The 20,292-nt window shown below is 44.3% G+C and overlaps 1 protein-coding gene across 2 annotated transcripts in view; it reads right to left on the bottom strand.

The window, feature by feature from the left end:
• Window positions 1-20,292, bottom strand: part of csmd3b (CUB and Sushi multiple domains 3b) — a 523,594-nt gene that overhangs the window by 116,166 nt on the left and 387,136 nt on the right. For both annotated transcript variants that reach the window (XM_036516253.1, XM_036516254.1), the window contains one exon: window positions 19,727-19,843. In XM_036516253.1, coding sequence (XP_036372146.1) covers window positions 19,727-19,843 — 117 coding nt within the window. The remainder of the gene's footprint in view (window positions 1-19,726; window positions 19,844-20,292) is intronic.

The following is a 20,292-nucleotide window of genomic DNA, read 5'->3' as shown; positions in this document are numbered from 1 at the left end:
TCCACCCAATGTTCAGAAAGGGACTGTTTTCCTTTCTACAGATAAAACACCCCCAGTTCTCACAGCTTAATGATGATATTCTCTGCAATGTATCCCCCTTTTTGAAAGAAGCCATACAAAGCTGGCTGCAATTCCAACTGCACCCTCCAGAAAACACAGAACAAATCTTACAACAAATCATATGGCTTAATTCCAATATCCTGATAGGGAGAAAGTTTATTTTTCGGAAAAACTTGTTTGATACTGCCATTATTTTATAAATGATATAGTAAATAAGGAAGGTAAACTAATGTCCTATGAAGAGTTCACCAATATTTATGGTAAGGTTTGCCCTTTACAAAAATTTTATCAACTGATTGCAGCCATACCACAAAAATGGAAAAGAAGCATTGGTAAAGGAAGTGGCCAGGAGCTAGTCTGCCGACTACATATGAAAAATTTTAATTGGACTAAAAAGACGAGCATAAATAGAATATTATATCAGTTTCATCTAAAATCAAAAAATCTAATAGCTGCTCCATATAATATTTTACACTCTTGGGAGTATATGCTAAACTGTCCGATTTCATGGAATCAGGTATTTAATTTAATTTACAAAGCAACAATTGACTCATCTATAAGATTCTTTCAGTCTAAACTAATATATAAATTTCTGGCCACTAAAAAGATGCTTCATACTTGGGGAATTGAAGAGTCACCCTTGTGTAGATTCTGTCAAGAAGAGGTTGAGTCGGTGGATCATTTATTTTGGTACTGCCCCTTTGTGGCACTGTTTTGGACAGGGGTTCAGCGGTGGTTGTCTCCATAATGTAGTCAGTTTTCACTAGACTTGCCCACCGTGCTGTTGGGTGATCTAAGAAATGGCACCCAAATAATAGTTAACTTTATAATACTTTTGGGGAAAATATTTATTTTTAAGTCAAAATCTGTGGAGGCTTTAAGGACAGAGAGATTCAGACTCTTTATAAAACATCACAGCACAATTGAGGGTTACAAGGCACAAGAAAACAGTAGGCTAATTGTATATAAGGACAGATGGAAGGCACTGAGAGTGGCAGTAGGCTGGGAATAACATAGACATATGTAGATATGTGTGAATATTGATTTGGATAAATATAATAATAGAAAGAAATGTGTAAATTATTAGCACAAAATGGAAAAGGCGTCATGAGTGGATCGCATAGATAACCAAATATGTCAAGTAGCAAAGAAGTGAACAGCTACAGGAAATATGGTTGAGTTGTCCCTGTTGGATAGGGGGGTTGGATAATGATGGTCTGTGAAGTGAAGGGGAGGGGACTAGGGCATAATGAAAGAAGGAAATCAAAAAAGTAATAATTATGTATTTCTTTCCTTTTTTCATTTCTTTGTATGTTTTGTTTTGTAAATATATATATATATATATATATATATAATATATATATATATATATATATATATACAATAATATAGATACAATAATAATAATAATAATAAAAAGGATAAGGGAAAAGAAGAATAATGGGGAGGGGGGCAGTAACTAGAGAAGAGGTTGGAATACTGACCATTGGTTTTGGGTGGAGGATAGGTGGAGGACATTCACTTGCTAGTGGTGAGACAAAAGACTATTGGTAAATATTGTATGTATTTTTTTTTTCTGTTTTCTTTTTCTTTATTTTATTCTGCTATCATCCTCTTTTTTGTGTCTTCACCTTCATCTACTTGCTGTAATTCAGTAATATTATTGATCCTGTTGCCTTTCTTCTTGAGCTTAATAAAGAGGTCCTCCAATGAGCTGGGGTGGTGGTGGGCAAAAAAAAAAAAAAAACTGTTAGGCCTCAATTCTAAGCGTCATGCCTTGAGAAAACCAGGCACCACTCATCACCTGCGCAATACCATCCCAACAGTGAAGCACGGTGGTGGCAGCATCATGCAATGGGGGTGTTTTTCAGCAACAGGGACTGGGAGACGGGTCAGGGTTGAGGGAAGGCTGAATGGAGCAAAGTACAGAGATATCCTTAATGAAAACCTGCTCCAGAGCACTCAGGACCTCAGACTGGGCCTAAGGTGAACCTTCCAACACGACAATTACCCTAAGCGCACAGCCAAGACAACGCAGTAGTGGCTTAGGGACAACTCTGTGCTTGTCCTTGAGTGGCCCAGCCAGAGCCTGGACTTGAACCCAATTGAGCATCTCTGGAGAGACCTGAAAATGGCTGTCCACCAATGGTCCCCATCCAACCTGACAGAGCTTGAGAGGATCTGCAGAGAAGAATGGCAGAAACCCTGCAACGCACACTTGTTGCATCATATCCAAGAAGACTCAAGGCTGTAATTGCTGCTAAAGGTGCTTAAACTAAGTACTGAGTTAAGGGTCTGAATACTTATGTCAATGTGATATTTCAGTTTTCTATTTTTAATAAATTTGCAAAAAAATTCTAAAATCTTGTTTTCACTTTGTCATTGTGGGATATTGAGTGTAGATTGATGAGGGGAAAATTAATTTAAATGATTTTAGCATAAGGCTGCAACATAAAATGTGAAAAAAGTGAAGGGGTCTGAATACTTTCTGAATGCACTGTACCAAGACACGCTGCTTGGGGAAGATGCCGGAGCTGGGGATAGGGGTGGAGGGAGGTATGGAGAGGGGAGTCTAGAGAAAAGAGAGGGAGAAAGAAAAGAGGGAGAAAAAAAAGAGAAAGTAAAAGAGAGAGCAAAAAAAGACTGTGGTATCCCCTTAAGATGCACTGCTGCTTCTTACTCACAGGCAATTTAGGGGACCAGAATGAATTGCCACACATCATCATAGTACCAATTTTCTGATCCAGCCTCACAGACAATTACTGTGGGCATCACAGAAATCTCAGAAATGTCAGTTCTTAAGCTCACAAATTCACTAGGTCTGATACACTTCGGCTTTTCACCAATTTTGACTAAGTTATCTCAGTTATATCAGATTTTATTAAACCACACTGTGTTTGAACTGAGTTTCAGAGCAGAGAAAGGCAACATGAGATGACAATGCGTGTTCTAACTTGGCTCACTTTCAAACACACCTCTTTTCCAATACCTAATTTCCTATATAAGGTGTCAGTGCTCTGCCTCCTTAGCTGTTGTGTTTTTGTCTTTTTTTTTTTTTCTCCATGTGCTTTTGTTTACCTTGTGTTCCTGCCCCGCCCCGCTCCCAGCCTGGTCCCCGCCCACCTGATTTCCTCATTACCTTCACCTGCCTGCCCACCTGCATCCCATCTCCTCGTCACCCCAGCCCTTTATATTCCCCGTTTGTTTCTTGTCTCATTGCTAGTTCGTTACAGCGTCTCTTTCCTGTTTCGTCCCCGCCGTTTTTTTCCTGCCTGTTTGTTGTTCCGATTCCCGATTCTGTCTGCACCCGACCTTGGTTCTCTGCCTGCTGTTTTTGCCCTGTTTGACTGATTGCCTGCTTACCTGGTTCCTGACTCTGCCTGACTCCACGATCGCCTTCCCCGGAATTGCCCTCGGACTGCCTGCCTGGTTTTTGACCCTGCCTGTTATCGTTTTCGCTACGCTGTCATCTTCCTCAAAGAAAGTCGCACGGAACCCGAAACTTACGTGGTCTGCTCCTGAGACCTCGCCTGAGCCGTGACAGGACGAACTAGCCATCATGGACTCAGCGGACCTACCCCAGCTGAGGGCTGCGCTGGAGCTGCAGGGCGCGTTGTTGGGTGGCCACCAAAGCCAGCTGGAAACCATCGGCCGGTCCCTGGAGGGCTTCGCTGCCAGCCTCGCCAGCGTCACGTCCCAGCTGCAGCAGTTGCAGCTGAGCCAGGGCCTGCGGCAGCTCCCCCACCAGCTCCACCAGCCGGGAGCCCCGTCTGCCTCCTCCCGAGTCATACGCGGGGGATCCGGGAACCTGTCGGTTGTTCCTCTCCCAGTGCTCCCTGGTTTTCGAACTGCAGCCCTCCACGTTTCCCATGGACCGGGCGAAGATCGCTTACGTCATTACCCTGCTGACGGGACGTGCCAGGGAGTGGGGCACTGCGGTCTGGGACGCGGTGTTTCTTTCTGCCATTCCTTCGCGGCCTTTGCAGAGGAGATGAAGAAGGTCTTCGACCGATCCAGACACGGTCGTGAGGCCGCAAGGGAGATGCTCAGGATTCGCCAGGGGCGCCGGTCAGTGTCGGACTTTGTGATCGACTTCCGCACTCTCGCTGCCACCAGTGGCTGGAATACAGCGGCGCAGTACGACGCCTTTCTCCATGGCCTTTCGGAGTCCATCAAGGACGAGCTGGCCACCCGGGAACTGCCGGCCAGCTTTGACGCCCTGGTGGATCTGGCCATCCGTGTCGACCAGCGCCTGTCGCAGCGGTGCCGGGAGAGAGGAGCCAGTGGACTGCTGAGCCCCTTCCAAGAACTGCCCACACCGGTTGCGCGTAGCCCCGCCATTCTGCCGCCTGCTTCCCCGGAGCCGATGCAAGTAGACCGCACTCGCATGACTCGCCTGTCCCCCGCCGAGCGACAAAAGAGGATCAGCGCCAGAGCCTGCCTGTACTGCGGTCAGCCAGGGCATTTCGTGGCGACCTGCCCCGTTAAAAGCCAGCGCTCACCCGTAGCAAGGGGAGTACAGGTGAGCGTGACCCCCTTAAACCAGTCCCCTGAAATCCGTCCTCTTTTTTCGGCCACTCTGCTCATCAGGGGTCATCCCCATGCTGTCTCTGTTTTAATCGATTCGGGGGCCGACGGGAGTTTCATTGATGCCGGCTTGGCGGCCCGATTGCAGCTGCCCCGTATCCCGCTGCACTTGCCGCTAGAAGCCCACGCCATCACCGGGGCCCCTCTGGTCCGCATCACCCACGCCACCCCCCCTGTGAGCTTCCTCATCTCCGGCAACCATCGCGAGGAGATCGTTTTGCATGTGTTAGACACCCCACAAGCTTCCGTGGTCCTGGGGCATCCCTGGCTAGCTCGGCATAACCCCCACATTGACTGACAGGGCAACAAGATTCTGGGTTGGAGCCCGTTCTGCCATTCCCACTGTCTTCGTGATGCTCTGACTCCTGTGTCACCAGACGCCCCCGCACCCGAGGAATTCCCAGATCTGTCAGCAGTGCCGCCGGAGTACCTGGACTTGAAGCCGGTCGTCAGTAAGTCCCGCGCCACCTCACTTCCTCCGCATCGCCCATACGACTGTGCGATCGATCTCCTGCCCGGCTCCTCACCCCCGAGGGGGCGCCTGTACTCCCTGTCTCCGCCGGAGAGGAAGGCCATGGATCGCTACATCCGGGAGTCCCTAGCCGCCAGGATCATCCGCCCGTCCTCCTCGCCTGCCTGGGCTGGTTTTTTCTTTGTCGGTAAGAAGGACGGCTCTCTCCGTCCCTGCATTGATTACCGGGGTCTCAACGCCATCACCATCAAGAATTGCTACCCCCTACCGCTCCTGTCCACTGCTTTCGAGTCGCTGCAAGGGGCCACCATCTTCACCAAACTCGACCTCCGCAATGCCTACCACCTGGTCCGTATCCGTGAGGGAGACGAGTGGAAGACAGCCTTCAACACTCCATCTGGGCTGTGTTTCAGTCCCTGGTAAACGATGTCCTCTGGGACATGCTGAACCGGTTTGTGTTCGTTTACCTGGACGACATACTCGTCTTCTCCCGCTCCCTGCCCGAACACGTTTAGCATGTCCGTCGGGTTCTCCAGCACCTGCTGGAGAATCACCTGTATGTCAAAGCGGAGAAATGCGAATTCCATCGGAAGACCGTTTCTTTCCTGGGTTTCGTGATCACAGCGGGAAACATTCAAATGGATGAAAGTGCGAGCAGTAGAGGAGTGGCCTCACCTCACTTCCCATCGAGAGCTGCAGCGCTTCCTCGGCTTTGCAAATTTCTACTGCCGCTTCATTCGGAATTACAGCATGGTAGCGGCTCCCCTCACTGCTTTGACGTCTGTCAACAGGGCATTTACCTGGTCCCCGGGAGCCGAGGAGGCATTCCGCAACCTGAAGGGCCGCTTCACCTCAGCGCCCATTCTGACCCAACCCGATCCTGCCCGACAGTTCGTCGTGGAGGTGGACACCTCGGACGTGGGAGTGGGGGCCGTCCTGTCACAACGCTCTGCTTCTGACAACAAGCTCCGCCCATGTGCTTACTTCTCCCACCGCCTCTCACCCACTGAGCGTAATTACGACATCGGTGACCGGGAGCTACTCGCTGTAAAACTGGCGCTGGAGGAGTAGAGGCATTGGCTGGAGGGGGCGAAGACGCCGTTCTTGGTGTGGAGCGATCATAAAAATTTGGAGTACATCAGGTCGGCTAAGCGTCTGAACCCCCGACAGGCCCGCTGGTCCCTACTGTTTTCTCGGTTCAACTTCACTCCTACCGACCGGGAACCAAGAATGGGAAACCCGACGCCCTGTCTCGCCAGTTCGCGCCAGCAGACGAGACCCCGGAACCCAGCACCATATTACCTGCCCGATGCGTGGTTGCAGCGGCACAATGGGACATCGAGACCATCGTCCATGCCGCTCTCCGGACCGAGCCGGGCCCTAGCTCCTGTCCCCCTAATCGTCTCTTTGTTCCTCATTCTGTCCATTCTCAGGTCCTGCAATGGGGGCACTCGTCCAGACTCGCCTCATCCTGGCACCCAACGTACGGCGGCATTCATCAGTCGGCGGTTCTGGTGGCCCACCATTAAAGAGGACGTCTGCAGCTTCGTTTCTGCCTGCTTGGTCTACGCCTGGAACAAGACATCTAACCAGCCGCCCGCTGGCCTGCTGCAACCCCTGCCGGTTCCCCGATGACCCTGGTCCCACATCGCGCTGGATTTCGTCACCGGTCTGCCCTCATCTGACGGAAACACCACCATCCTCACCATCGTTGATCGGTTTTCCAAGTCCGTCCACTTCGTCCCACTCCCCTCTGCCAGAGAAACTGCCCAGCTGCTTATACACCACGTGTTCCGGCTGCATGGGCTGCCCACAGATGTGGTGTCCGACCGGGGCCCCCAGTTCACCTCTCACTTCTGGAGGGCTTTTTTCAGGCTGCTGGGCGCCACGGTCAGTTTGTTGTCCGGGTTCCACCTCCAGTCCAACGGCCAGTCCGAGCGGGCGAACCAGCAACTGGAGACATTGCTGCGGTGTCTCACCTCCCAGGAGCCGTCAGCATCCCAGCCTGGTCCCCGCCCACCTGATTTCCTCATTACCTTCACCTGCCTGCCCACCTGCATCCCATCTCCTCGTCACCCCAGCCCTTTATATTCCCCGTTTGTTTCTTGTCTCATTGCTAGTTCGTTACAGCGTCTCTTTCCTGTTTCGTCCCCGCCGTTTTTTTCCTGCCTGTTCGTTGTTCCGATTCCCGATTCTGTCTGCACCTGACCTTGGTTCTCTGCCTGCTGTTTTTGCCCTGTTTGCCTGATTGCCTGCTCACTTGGATCCTGACTCTGCCTGACTCCACGATCGCCTTCCCCGGAATTGCCCTCGGACTGCCTGCCTGGTTTTTGACCCTGCCTGTTATCGTTTTCGCTACGCTGTCATCTTCCTCAAAGAAAGTCGCACAGAATCCAAAACTTACGTGGTCCGCTCCTGAGTCCTCGCCTGAGCCGTGACATAAGGGTTCACTTGAGGTAACCAGTGCTCACAACTAGCCAGGACAGTGAGTTGCTGAAGATCTTGATACTCTCATGAAAGGCTGTAGGATGAAACCCTCTGATAATGTGTTCAGTTGTTTTATGAGTCCTACAGTGTAACTGTGACTCCCCCAATCTGAAGCTGATAAGTGATATTAATGTACTTTTTAAACAGTATGAAATTTGACCGTCACTGTCCGTAACTGTAAACTACTTATCTGTTTTCAACTTTGTCATCATTGCTCATCCTTATTGGCTACTCTGCTTCATCACATTAACATACTGAAAAATGAAGTGGTTGTGCTCACGTTGTAATATAGCCTGTACTCATCTATATCATTCCATTTAAGTATCACTGATTTCACCAACTCCGTACAATTCCTCCGCAGCTGGAAGTACTGTAATAATTGCAATATTATTTTCTTTGGAATGTACAGTGTTATAATAAAATAGAGCACTTTTCATCTAAACCAGATAAAGAAGCCTCCTGCAGATCACTTCAATGTGCATCCTTGGCAAGAGGGAGTAATACTAGCAGATCCTTGACTGCTGAGGCTACATAAATATGAATTATGTAACACTACTCCGATCCAGTGTGGCCCATTGGCTTTTTCTTTTCATAAATGGGCATACGTATAAAACTTTGAAATGATTACATTGCATGCAGTGAGCAAATGGATTAATAAGTGTAACGTAAACAAAATTCATAGGTGATTTTAACAGAATTCATTGTCAACATTACAATGATGTTTCATTGTAATTCATCCACACACTGAAAGGGTTATTATTTGTGTACTGAAAATGGCTTTGATTCAGACTTGCATCTGTGATTAAAAGTCACACATTAAACAGACAAGAACTAACATAAAAATGCTATACTATACCAAAATGTGGAGAGAACTTACCTTTATGCATACATCCTGTATGTGAGAATAGCCCCTATGCTGTGAGCACAGTGCTTCCTACACTCTACACGCTGTTTGTATGACACCTGGTCACTCTCCTTTCACAATTTTCATTATGTTATAAATGCATGTAAGAATGTATGTTTTCATCAATGTCCAATTCTTTGATTTAAGGGGCAAAGGGTAACATACATGTTAATAGTATGTACTACTTTTTACTTGCATTATTCGCAGTATAATTGTACATACATTGCTAAAATGATTGACTGAAATCATTTTTCAAAGTGATTTAGCTGCTGGAAGTGTAAGACATGGGGTGTGAGACATGTCTGCTCATATATATCTTGCTAAATGGGTTGGTTATGGTGATACTAAAGTCACTAATTAACACTAATTGTTGTTTCAGTAGAACTACATATGATGCATGATGTTTACTTGCAATGCAACTTAATTCCAGTCAACGGTGACTGGAATGTGTGTGAATATAGTTAACTTAATGTTTAGTGTATTCAAACCGTGAATACATGCACACTCTAAATCTTGTGTAAGGAATATCCTTCCTAAAGGTCAAGTGTTCCACTGAAATGGCCATTCCGTCTGTGGTAAAAATCAATAGGTTGTGTGATGCAATAATCTACTGTCTCATTTTTAACGTTCTGCAAGAAAAGAAAAACAGACCATGACTAAACACTGTCTGGGGTTTTGGAAAACATCAATATTCTCTCTAAAACAACATACTACACTATCACTGTGATCTATAGCTTTTTATAAAACTTCAGCAGAGTGACTTAGCACTTCTTGAGCCTCATCATTTCTAAATTACAGCAAACGCATTGTATGAAAAGCTGGGTTTGTGGTATCACTGTGGGCTTGTGGACACCTGACCAGGCACGGTCACAGTTATGGTCACGTGGAAACGTCCCATGCGGCTTGCCGAAGGTTCTGTTGTTTCTCGGTTTGTTTTTATGTTACAGCTCTAGCCTGTCATCTCCCCCAGAAAGCCCCATGGAGAAGTGAAACAAAACAATGCTGTGAATTCAGAATTCAGGCAGTGCACACAGGCTCCCAGTGGTGGGAGCTTGGTGACGGAGGAGCTGGGCCATTGCACTGGGGTGTGGCAGGGGTTGTGATTTAGCCTGGAGGAGACAAGGGATTAAAAGCTTGTGTTTCAACAAGGGCCCACTGAGGAGGCACTGACTGCAGATGGTGGAGCAGTTTTGGAGAGCTGCTAATCTCAGTCCAATAAGTCCAAGTCTTTAAGAAACGGTATGATCACCTTTTCGCAACACGAACTATTCGCGATGCTTGCTACAGACTGTTGGCATCAACGAATGACAGATGAAAATGACACAGAGGAATAAGCTGTTGACATAAAGAAACTGGATAGCGTAGAATGATTGGATCAATGCAGCAGCCTACAGATGTGTTGACACTGCATGTGGACAGATGCCCTCACTGTGCCTGACAGCCTATACAATACATTAAAAGTGACTCTTGTTTCAAATACAGCTCTGGGACTTTTTGCACCTGTCAGGGCACTGTGAATGCAGCAAAGGCCTTGGAGGTCTTTGGGCTCTGAGTAAACTGCTCATGTCCCCGGTGGTTGACTGGCAACGTGTGTAATGTGCAATGGTACAGTATATATATTGCATGAACCTCCTTTTCTGTGAAATCGCAATTCACAGCGCTATGGAGTGCAGGACATACAAGGTCACTTCACTGCCTCAGATTAGATGGAGCTGACTGCTGTGCTGCATTATATGCTTGGGGAAGTGCAGCTTGTAACACAGGAGTTACATGTTACATGTTAATGATTACAAATGGCAAAGGATCTCCAATTTCATTCTTAAGTAGTAAAATATAAAACAGCCATAGAAAAATGAATAATTTAAATAGTGTGCTCGAAAGGCACATCCTGAACCTTTTTTCACAGACCAGCAAAAATCACAATCGCTGATTCCTTAACTTATGAATTAACAAAAGATATTTAAAAAGGAATGTCAATGCAAGCACTGAAACATCATAAAAGGAATATATGTGCATAAAGCAGGTCATTATTCGAGACTCCTCATTGTGAAGGCATTAATTGACTGGATATGTACAAAGCAGTCACCTTTCCGATAAAATGCATTTCAACATAGCAGCAGTGTGTAACTAACTGGGAGCTGAGGTGACATCTTTTGGTCAAATGGCCATTGTCCCTTAAAATTAATGAATCTGTTTTGTAAGACAAAAATGGAAAAAAATAATGAATGTGAACTGAAAAATAAAGCTGTATATATCCTTAATCTTGTCTGGGCAGCTGTTTGGAAGGCCCACTGCTCAGATGTCCTCTTCATAACACATCACTCAGAGATAATTGTGAGGAAAAGAAAGGCAGGGATCCAGCTAACAAAAAAAAAACTGAAATATTGCAACTGAAGAGGGAAAGGTCACTGTTTTTAAATGCTAGGAGTAAGGCTATCTGGATAACTTCTGAAAAATCTGCATAGCTGTAGATGTAGACAAAAGATGTACACTGCTCCCTTCCTTCTATGCTGTTCAGAAACTGTGGAAGTTCCAGACGAAGATTCAAGAGAAGAATTTTCAGACAATCCCCATGCAATTAACCAGAGACAAACCAGCCCCATCCACAACTATCAAAATGCCACTTAGCACATCAGCTGTTGATGGCATCACTTCTCCACCCCATACCTCCCCTTTCTTTTCACTGATTGTGATGTCCATACTGGGGGTCAACAACCTCAACCCATGGCCAGGTGTGATCCCTTCATTGGACTCCAAGCCAAATAAAAGTACTACTATAACCACATCAGAATCTTCATAGTTTGATTGCATGGAAATCTATATCTACTGAAATTCAGTTATTTCAGACTGTTGCTTGATTTATGTCTTTTAAAGATGAGTCATCTTAGTTCATAGGACAAAAGGATTAGTCATTCTAGGTTTTAAAACAGTAGAAAGAATTGACTGAATGCAAACAACATGTCCCTGTCACCTTGTTTCAAAGGGTTAAGGACATAAATGCAAAACATTATTACATGTACTCATATTATGTGACCCCTGTGGCTCCAGAGCCAGTGTCCTGGAGTGCCCTGTATATAGATGAATGAATAAGATGAATTTATAACACATGGCCTCCATTTTATGGGCTGTCTTCCAGGATGCACCTCACTTTACCCCACTCTCTCAGGGTCTGCAGCTCTGAAAGGGAATATGTCAACCGGAAGAGTGAAAGCTAAACGTGCATATGATAAGAGTAAACCCAGAGGAAATGTGAAACTGAAATGAGGTTATCATCGATGTGTGCCCAGAGGAAGCTCTTAGAGAGCCACTCAATGGGCGATTCATCCACACTGGACAGTTTGAGTCCTATAAAAACGAGACCACTGTTTGTAGAAAAGAGAGAGGGAGATGGGAATGGTGGCAAAATAAAAATAATCCTCATGCTCTGAAACACACCGATAAACATCGTAGTTTGTTTCTGAATGCATAACAACAGGGGGGAGGAGAGCAGCATTCTTTTGAGCCCCCCGTTGGCCCAAATCAAAGCAAAGGTCAGTGGCAGGCGAGTGGCCAAACTGAGGAAAACAGATGCCTGCCTGGCCCTTGCGTCCCTCTTTTATCAGCCCTTTAATTAATGGATTCACTCGCGCCACACATGCGACCAGTGGGAAAACGCCGCCCCTGAACTGGAGTGACATCCAAGCTTAAGCTCAGATCACAGGCAGATCTCGACAGTCTCTTTCTCGGCTCTCAGCTGGACAGAATGGCCATTTTTCTCAAAAATAAAAAAGAACAAAATTGCAAACATGCAATCCATTTCATCTGGCATCTTATCTGGTGCCAATTTCACAAAATGTCCTCAAAAGCTTTGAAGTGGAGATGGAGGTTAGAACTACATTTTACATTTTCAAAGCCTTCTTTTCCCGTCATAGATTCTAGGGAGATTACATTGTTGGTAGCAGTCACAGTAGTAATTATAGCAGCAAAAGTGGCAACAGCAGTTGCTGTAGTAGTACAAGTAGCAGAGGCAGCAATTGTATCAACAGTAGCAGCAGCAGTAATTATATTAGCAACAGCAGTAGTAGTGGTAACAGTAGCAGCAATATTATCAATTGTAGCATCACCTATAGTGGTAGTAGCAACAGAAATAGTTTAGTAGTTACAGTATTCATAGTGGCAACAGCTGCAGGTGTAGTAAATGGACTGCATTTATATAGCGCTTTTCTACTCATTTGAGTACTCAAAGCACTTTACAGTTATATGCCTCACATCTACCTACCAGTGGCAGAGGCTGCTATATAGGCTTACCAACTGGCCACTGGGAGCTGTTGGGGGTTCAGTGTCTTGCTCAAGGACACTTCGACACTCTGCCAGGATGAGCCAGATTCAAACCAGGGACCTTCTAATCCCCAGTCGACTGCTCTACCTCCTGAGCCACTGTCGCCCCCTGGTTAGTAGCAGCTTTAGTAACAGCAAGAGCAGCAGTAATAGCAACTGTAGTTGGAGTGCAGTTGTTGTTGGCTAGCCATTCTAATGTGATTGGCAGTGGTAGGCTCTTAGCAGCAAAAAAAAAAAAAAAAATCCAGAGAGTTTTAAATGGAGTCCAATGATCCAATCTAATAAATGTAGAAAAAAACTCAAAAGTGAAATATAATGCAGTGAGAAGCCAGTTTAGTCAGTATCAAATCTATTGGAGACTTTAAAAGCTTTGTGCCTGGCAGTAGGACCGATAACAATTAGAAAATAATTATGCTCTTGGTCCCTCCATCAGCAGTTATGTGATTACATTTAGTTCACTCACTTCCTTCCAATATCAGTTCTAAATGTCAATACAGTACTTCTAGTAATTATCACAAATATAGTGCACATTGTTCAACTGGAAAACTTCCAACAGATACCTAGCAGTAGCACAGTAATTACAGGGGAATCCAAAGAACATTTTTTGAAAACATTAAAGAAAATATAAAGAAATCCCAAAGGCAAATAGTCATGGGAAGGTTAATAAAGCAACTTTCAAGGCTATAAATACTACTGCCACACTGAAATTCATTTTGCAGAAATGGATGCACAGTACATATATGAACAATGCTTTGAATGTCTTTTTATTCATTTATGTAATGAAATGGAATACCTTACCTCTTCTTATTTCAATGTGTTGTGTTTTAAACATTAAAATTTTAGCAGCTGATGCAGCATCAAAATTATACATTTTCAGACCTGACTATACGGATTCAACAAGAAGAACTGGGCAGCAGTTCTGCCTAGAGCCACGTACATGAAATATTTAATATGACCTACAAAACAACACAACATTATGTTCCTTAACAACAGCAGAAAACACAAAGCAACAACAACTAGAGGCCTAAAGGAAGTGTTTCCATGCCACTTTGCTTTGCTGTGTGAAATCATTTAGCCGCTCTTCATTTTACTATTCAGACTAGTTTGTTGTTTTCAGTTGCAAAGGCAATGTTCGCACTTATTTTACTGTACACCAATTAAGAGCCCATAAAGTCTACAGAGCCATGCAAAGCCTGAAGCGAATTAAAAAGGGTGCATGCTGTAACTGTAATTTAGTGACTGATTGTTTGATTGTAGTAGTGTTTTAGTTGCAATATTTAACAGCTAGAGATCATTAAACTTTTCACAGACACCGCTGAGTGAGAGCTAGCAAGGAAGATCCTTGCTTGTGTTCACAAAATGTGCCTGAGGCATGCATTGGACCAGAGTGAATAATTTATCTTCTAGACTAAACCTGTCATTGCTTGAAATATTGCTGCTATCATTCTTTGTGACAAAATAATGAAACATTAAAAATGGCTACAGAGGAGTGCATTTTAACTGTATTCTGGTGGTGTGAAATACACTTATGGGTGCTGTGCATTCATTCCTGTGGGTGCATATGGATATTCCAATATGTATTTGGAAACATGCATCACATGCTCCATGCTGCTGGGAGCCGACTGCTCTGCCTTACTGCTGCAGTGGTACTGGCCATTTAGAGGGCTGGAAAAGTAGCAGTTCATGGTTCGTGCTGTATGGTAATGCCACATATCACTCACACACAGACAGTGCAAGACATGGGACAGTGGGCCCAGCCTTCCTTATGCAGCCTCCACAATGGAGGACCATCACACCTTCCTGTCACTGGAAATAAGGTTATGTCTGTCCTCGTTAAGGTGTGCAATGACAGGTGAACAATCTGTTGTTTCTCTCAGCAGACCATGCTGGGCGGAGTGCAAATGGATGCGGACATGACCTGCTGTCACCTAGTTTTCAGCGGTCAGGTGGCCTGCAGGCCCTGCTTTGCATCCGTGATATTCTTTACTTCCTGATCACTGACGAATGAAGACACATGCTTATTTGCACTGTCAGAGCAAGTATGGGTCAACTAATTAATGTAATACTAATTAATAATTAATATCTCAAACTATCTCAACTAATTAATATCTCAAACACATGATAAATTAACTTTGTTCTTTAACAAGTGTAGGGTTTATAAAACTAAACTGGTGTTGGTAATCAGTCTTATTTAATTGTTACAGTTCAGTTACATTAATCTTAAGTATTCCACAATATTGATTTAATAAATCAATGCGGTTATTATTTTGAATTTATATTCAAAATAATAACACGGTGCTGAATCTTAAATTAACTTTAACACAGAGTTCTTTTATAGTGAGTTGGCTTGGTTCAATGTACGAACAACATTGAGAGGGACACAGGTTTCAACAAAATACAGTTTATTGGTACAAAACATATACTGTATATAACTAATACGACTAACTAAAAGATTGATGGATGTGGAATCTTGGAGATGAGAAAAGAGGAGAACATGGGATTGCGCGTGCGTGTGAGCACATGTGGTGGAGCGAATGGAGGGGACAAAAGCACGTGCATGTGAGTGCACATGGCGGAATGAATCGATAAGGAGAAAGGAATTTGGAGGGAATACGGTTTCGGTGTTGCCCGGTAGTGGCAGATTTGGCTATTTCACTAGTCCTACCTAGGTTAGCTATATTCCCACTACGTGGGGTTCATGCTGTTAGGAGCTTCTTGGTGAAGCTAGATAGGAATAAGTATCTAGGCGGATTTTACCGCTGGTTGGTGTAAACCTGAAATGGCCGTGAAACCGTATTCATACTGGATTAACGGAAGGAACGAGAGAGAGAGAGAGAGAGTGAGTGAGAGCAGATCACAATATGTCTTGACAGTGATTAGGAACAATATGCCGCAGAATGGAGCATCAATCCTAATCACAGAATCTAATAAACGCTAATGTCCAGATGCACAGCCTTACTTGAGGGTCCTTGCAAGTATATCGACTAATTTTAGAACTAGGAATCTTTGCTGTCAGACCCCTGGTCGCAGGTTCTGAAACAAAGAACTAATTCTCAATTAGGATGTCCTGTAGCTACAGTGGGGTGTCTCTTTAATGCTTACAGCGTGATGCCGTCCGTGAGAGAGAGCGAACTACCGTTCACTTGCAGGTTTTCTGTATCATCCAGATGTTGTGTGTTTCCGGTTGATACAGTATTGGTGGTTTGTCCATTAAATTTACAGTTGGAGGTGGCGCTGATGACATCAATGATGATGTCATAGATGATGAGCAAGGGATTCCCGTTTGCTTTTGTAGTTCGTTCCCAACACAGGAGAGGACACATTTGTCATTGATATTATTTTGACTCACCCAGCTGGAATGAGCTTTAAAGTTACACAAGACTTCCTGTCTACAAACCAAAATATGGATTTGATAATACTGGATTTGCCATTTTCAAATATTTCAGCATGTTTGATGGTTTTGCTGTAAAGTGCACTGTTTTGACAGTTTGAGCTTCTCATTGGTCCTGCCAGCCTTGACCCTCTGTCATTCAAGTGTGCAGTGCGAATCCAGATTTTCTCTGCCAGTGCTTAGCTGAATGTGCCTCCGCTGCGCACATGCACACTCACATGAAATATGCTCTGAGTAGGGGCAGCAGGTCACAACAACATGACTCTACACACGCTCTAAGACATTAGTCCCGCTTCTCTGAGATAATGCACTGTATGACAACACAGTTGAATTTCTGTCAAAGAATTGCATCTACTCACATTTACTATTACCACATTCAAAGATTGTCCACAATAATATGAACTGAAAAACTAAATGAATTGAAGAGCATACTAATTTTTTCAATCAGTCTGTATACCACTACCATTAAGTGTTTGATGTCCCTCTAGATCAAATTATGTGAACAAATATCACATGGAAGCATGTTTCATCCAGTTATGAAGAGAAAGTGGTCTTTATTGCTTTCTGGGTAAATCAAAGCTAATTGTCAGATAAGGATAACACAGTAGCACAAAAGAAACAATCCAATATAATTCATTGTGCACGTCTATATTCTCTATAGTATCCATGATGCCAATTACCTTAGATGGAAGTTCAATAAAATCACCGAACCATGGCTCCCTGCAGGTTTTGTATTATACTCTGAATTTCCATTTTTGGAATTAGCTAAGGCTGACTTTCCATAAAATGATCTCAACATTATCGATCATTTTCACATCCATTTTGGGAGCATGTTTAATCTCTCCTGTGCAGGGGAGACCTTTGAAATGAGGATTCACCGAAGACCAAAGACTCAAAGACCATGAAGTCCCTTGAACTTAAGTCTTCTGTTTCTCTAATTGCATCTGACAGCTTTAAGCCAACACACCTAGGGACGAATGCAGCCGTTGTTGTGGTACATACTAAACCCTTCTCCTACATACAGACAAATAACACAGAGAGGTCATTCACCACAGTGAAGCATTTTGATGTGAGATTGCTTGCAAAAGCACCTCACTTCATTTTGGTGTTACATAAAACAATATAACTTGCAACATTTCACATAAGTGCTGTTTAAATCTCCTCACCTAATATTGTTTACTGTCCAGTGTTCAGGCCCCCACCCTCATCTTAAACATAATCATTTTTTCATTTCCACTTCTCTGACTGCCTCTCCTTGAATATCCCTCCATCACATTACAGGATTATTTTTGAATGCACTTTGAAGTACATGGGGATCGCCCAACAGGAACATCCATAAGACATAAAAGCCAAACAATATCTTTCACTAATCTGCAGATAGTGACATTATGAAGATGTTACATCTGTCCCCTTTAAGTAAAGCGATACCTGATACCATTAAGTTTAGACACAGTGCTGATGACCAAAAATTACAATTCCACTGTCTCTCTCTGTTTTTGGAAGGTAAAATGCACTAAAGAGTGACAGGACTAGGTCACAAGAATAGTAGTAATAAAAAAGGGACCAGAGCTGCATGGATAATATTACCTACAATCCTCTCCTTGAGGCACACTGTATATGTTCCAGATGCCTCTTTCTCTTATCTTAATGCTTGTGAAAAATGTGTCATCTGCATTTTCATACTCACAATAGAATGGGACCAGCCAAGGTTGAGAGTAGTGAATGTTTCACATATCTCCACTGCTATTCAGATTTAGCATCCCCGATTGTGGCATTGTGCATCTGTACCAGACTGCAGCAGCGAGTGTGGTTTTGTGCCAGGTCAGTTATGGGCCTATGTTGAAGCCTTGTTTTCCTCTCGCAACACAGATCCCACAGTGTACTCTCACACCATGTCTTTCCTGTCCTCAAAAAGATCTCACTGCTGAAAAGGAACCAGAGAAGACTAAATTCATATCTCAACTGAATAGTCATACTAGATATTAGAGCACACATGCACATAGCAGCCCAGAGAGGTGAAAGTCTTGGACTGAAGGCTGACTGAAGATGGAAAGAGGAGATGAGTGGGTCTTCAAGAACTGACCGGGCAGCTTTGGAGACCACCCTTCCCTCATCAGAACTGCAGAGGCTCCGCAGTGCAATGCTCCTACGCAGCTATTTCTTCACATCATTAAGCTGTCTTTCATGTTTGCATTGCAATACCACATTGGCAACTTGTTGCTTAGTTACAGGTGAGAACATTTTCCCCCAAGCTAAATCCTTTGACGGAATCCATGAGAGAATCTGCCAGCCAAACAAAATAGAGAGAGATTCCTGAAGCCACTGATTAGAGCAGGGTTTCTCAACCTTTTGCCTACTGTGACCCACTTTTTTGTATGCCAGTCATCCACGACCCACTAAGGGGATAAATAAAGAAATAAATAACTGAAATGTCTCTTTAGACCTAGGCTACAGTACAGTATATGCTTATTATAATTAATTTCATGAAAACATACAAACATTTTCAATCATTAGGCAGACTATGAGGCAAACTGATTTTCTTTTTTTTTACTCACGTTAATGTGACACTTGAGACTGCCGCTCTGAAATGATATCCAGGCAAGGTGGAATTGGGGAAAGGGCGACATACGACATTCGAAAATACGATTCGACAATACTGTTGCCCAAATATTGCAATGAGCTTTTTATGAAGTGCACTTACGGGCTGCGCCGGCAATCCCCAGTTCTATACTCCTGGGGCAATGGGCAATTTGTACTAAGCTTCGCTTTCCTCGCGCAGGTTTGATCGCTTTCCTGAAAAATGAGCAAGCGAATTTCGCGCCACAGCACAGCAAGCATTTTTGACTACACCACGCTGCTAGCAAGTTTGATTTGAGATTTCTGGAAAATGGGCGTGGCTTTTAGCCCTACTTGAAGGTGATTGGCTTTCGCCAGGCAAAATTTTTGCTCGAGTTGAACATGTTTTTAACTCAAGCGCACACTCATTTCGCCCATCTCGCGTCACTCACAGTTTTACCGCGAACTCCGCCCATTCGCCTCCTGCCATTGACTTTTCATGCATTTGCGTCACTTGTAAATTTCATGTCGCGTTCGGTTAAAACACACCAGAGAAAGTCTCGTGACCCCCTGTAGAATGATCCGTGACCCACTAGTGGGTCGTGACCCACTGGTTGAGAAACCGTGGATTAGAGGACACGTTAATGGACCACAAAACAGGAACAAATATGCCATAAGGATGATTGAGGGAAAAAAACGTAAAATATATCTTACAATTATCACAAAATGTGTAATTAATGCTTGAAAATGGATCACAAGTGAATTTTTTTTGTTGGACTCTACCAAGTTCACACCAAGTCAAAGTCCTGAACAAAGATAATTTATAAATGTTTGATAGCTACATTGAAAGCCAAAGGCCTTGAAAAGACTGGTAAAAAAAAAGATTGGTAGCCACATCCGAACCCCTTTAGGTGCCTTTTAGAAGACTTCCCCCCTCAACAGGACTTCTTACCAAATTCCCTGGGAACAGAGATGGCGTATACACAGCTGTGTCCCACGGTGTAGTTCCGGGGGTAGTTCGGTGACAGGACTGTACCCTCAGTTCCTGTGGACCGGCTTCCACATGGAGCTGCAGGCACAGAAAGGACAGAGCAACAAAACACAAGATTGCTTTCTGTACAAAAAACACACAGCAGTGAGCTTGATTGCCTCAGACCGCATAATGCAATGTATGAAAGGACTACAAGAGACACTGGAACTGGAGTCAAATCCCTTGTATGTGTAAAACCATACTTGGCCAATAATGTCTGATTCTGATTCTGATAAGAACCACAGGGTCAGCCCTAAAAAAAAGACACCAGATGAAGAAACACTCTCTCACGCTCTCTTTCTCCTGGTCTCTCTCATGGATACTGGTTCACAATGAGGGAAAGAGCATTGTTCTTTAAAGGGACCAACTGGTGTGCCCATAGCCCAAAATGCTGAGCCTTGGCATTTGAGAATAATTCAAACTGAAAGGGACATTTAGCTAGGCCATGCCTGCTTAGTTTCCGCCGCAAGATCATTATGAATAAAGAA

The sequence above is a fragment of the Megalops cyprinoides genome, chromosome 21 (assembly GCF_013368585.1).
Source record: "Megalops cyprinoides isolate fMegCyp1 chromosome 21, fMegCyp1.pri, whole genome shotgun sequence".
Lineage (NCBI taxonomy): Eukaryota > Metazoa > Chordata > Actinopteri > Elopiformes > Megalopidae > Megalops > Megalops cyprinoides.
Note: the sequence above shows the minus strand (reverse complement) of the source record. Positions and strands in the feature narration are given on the sequence as shown.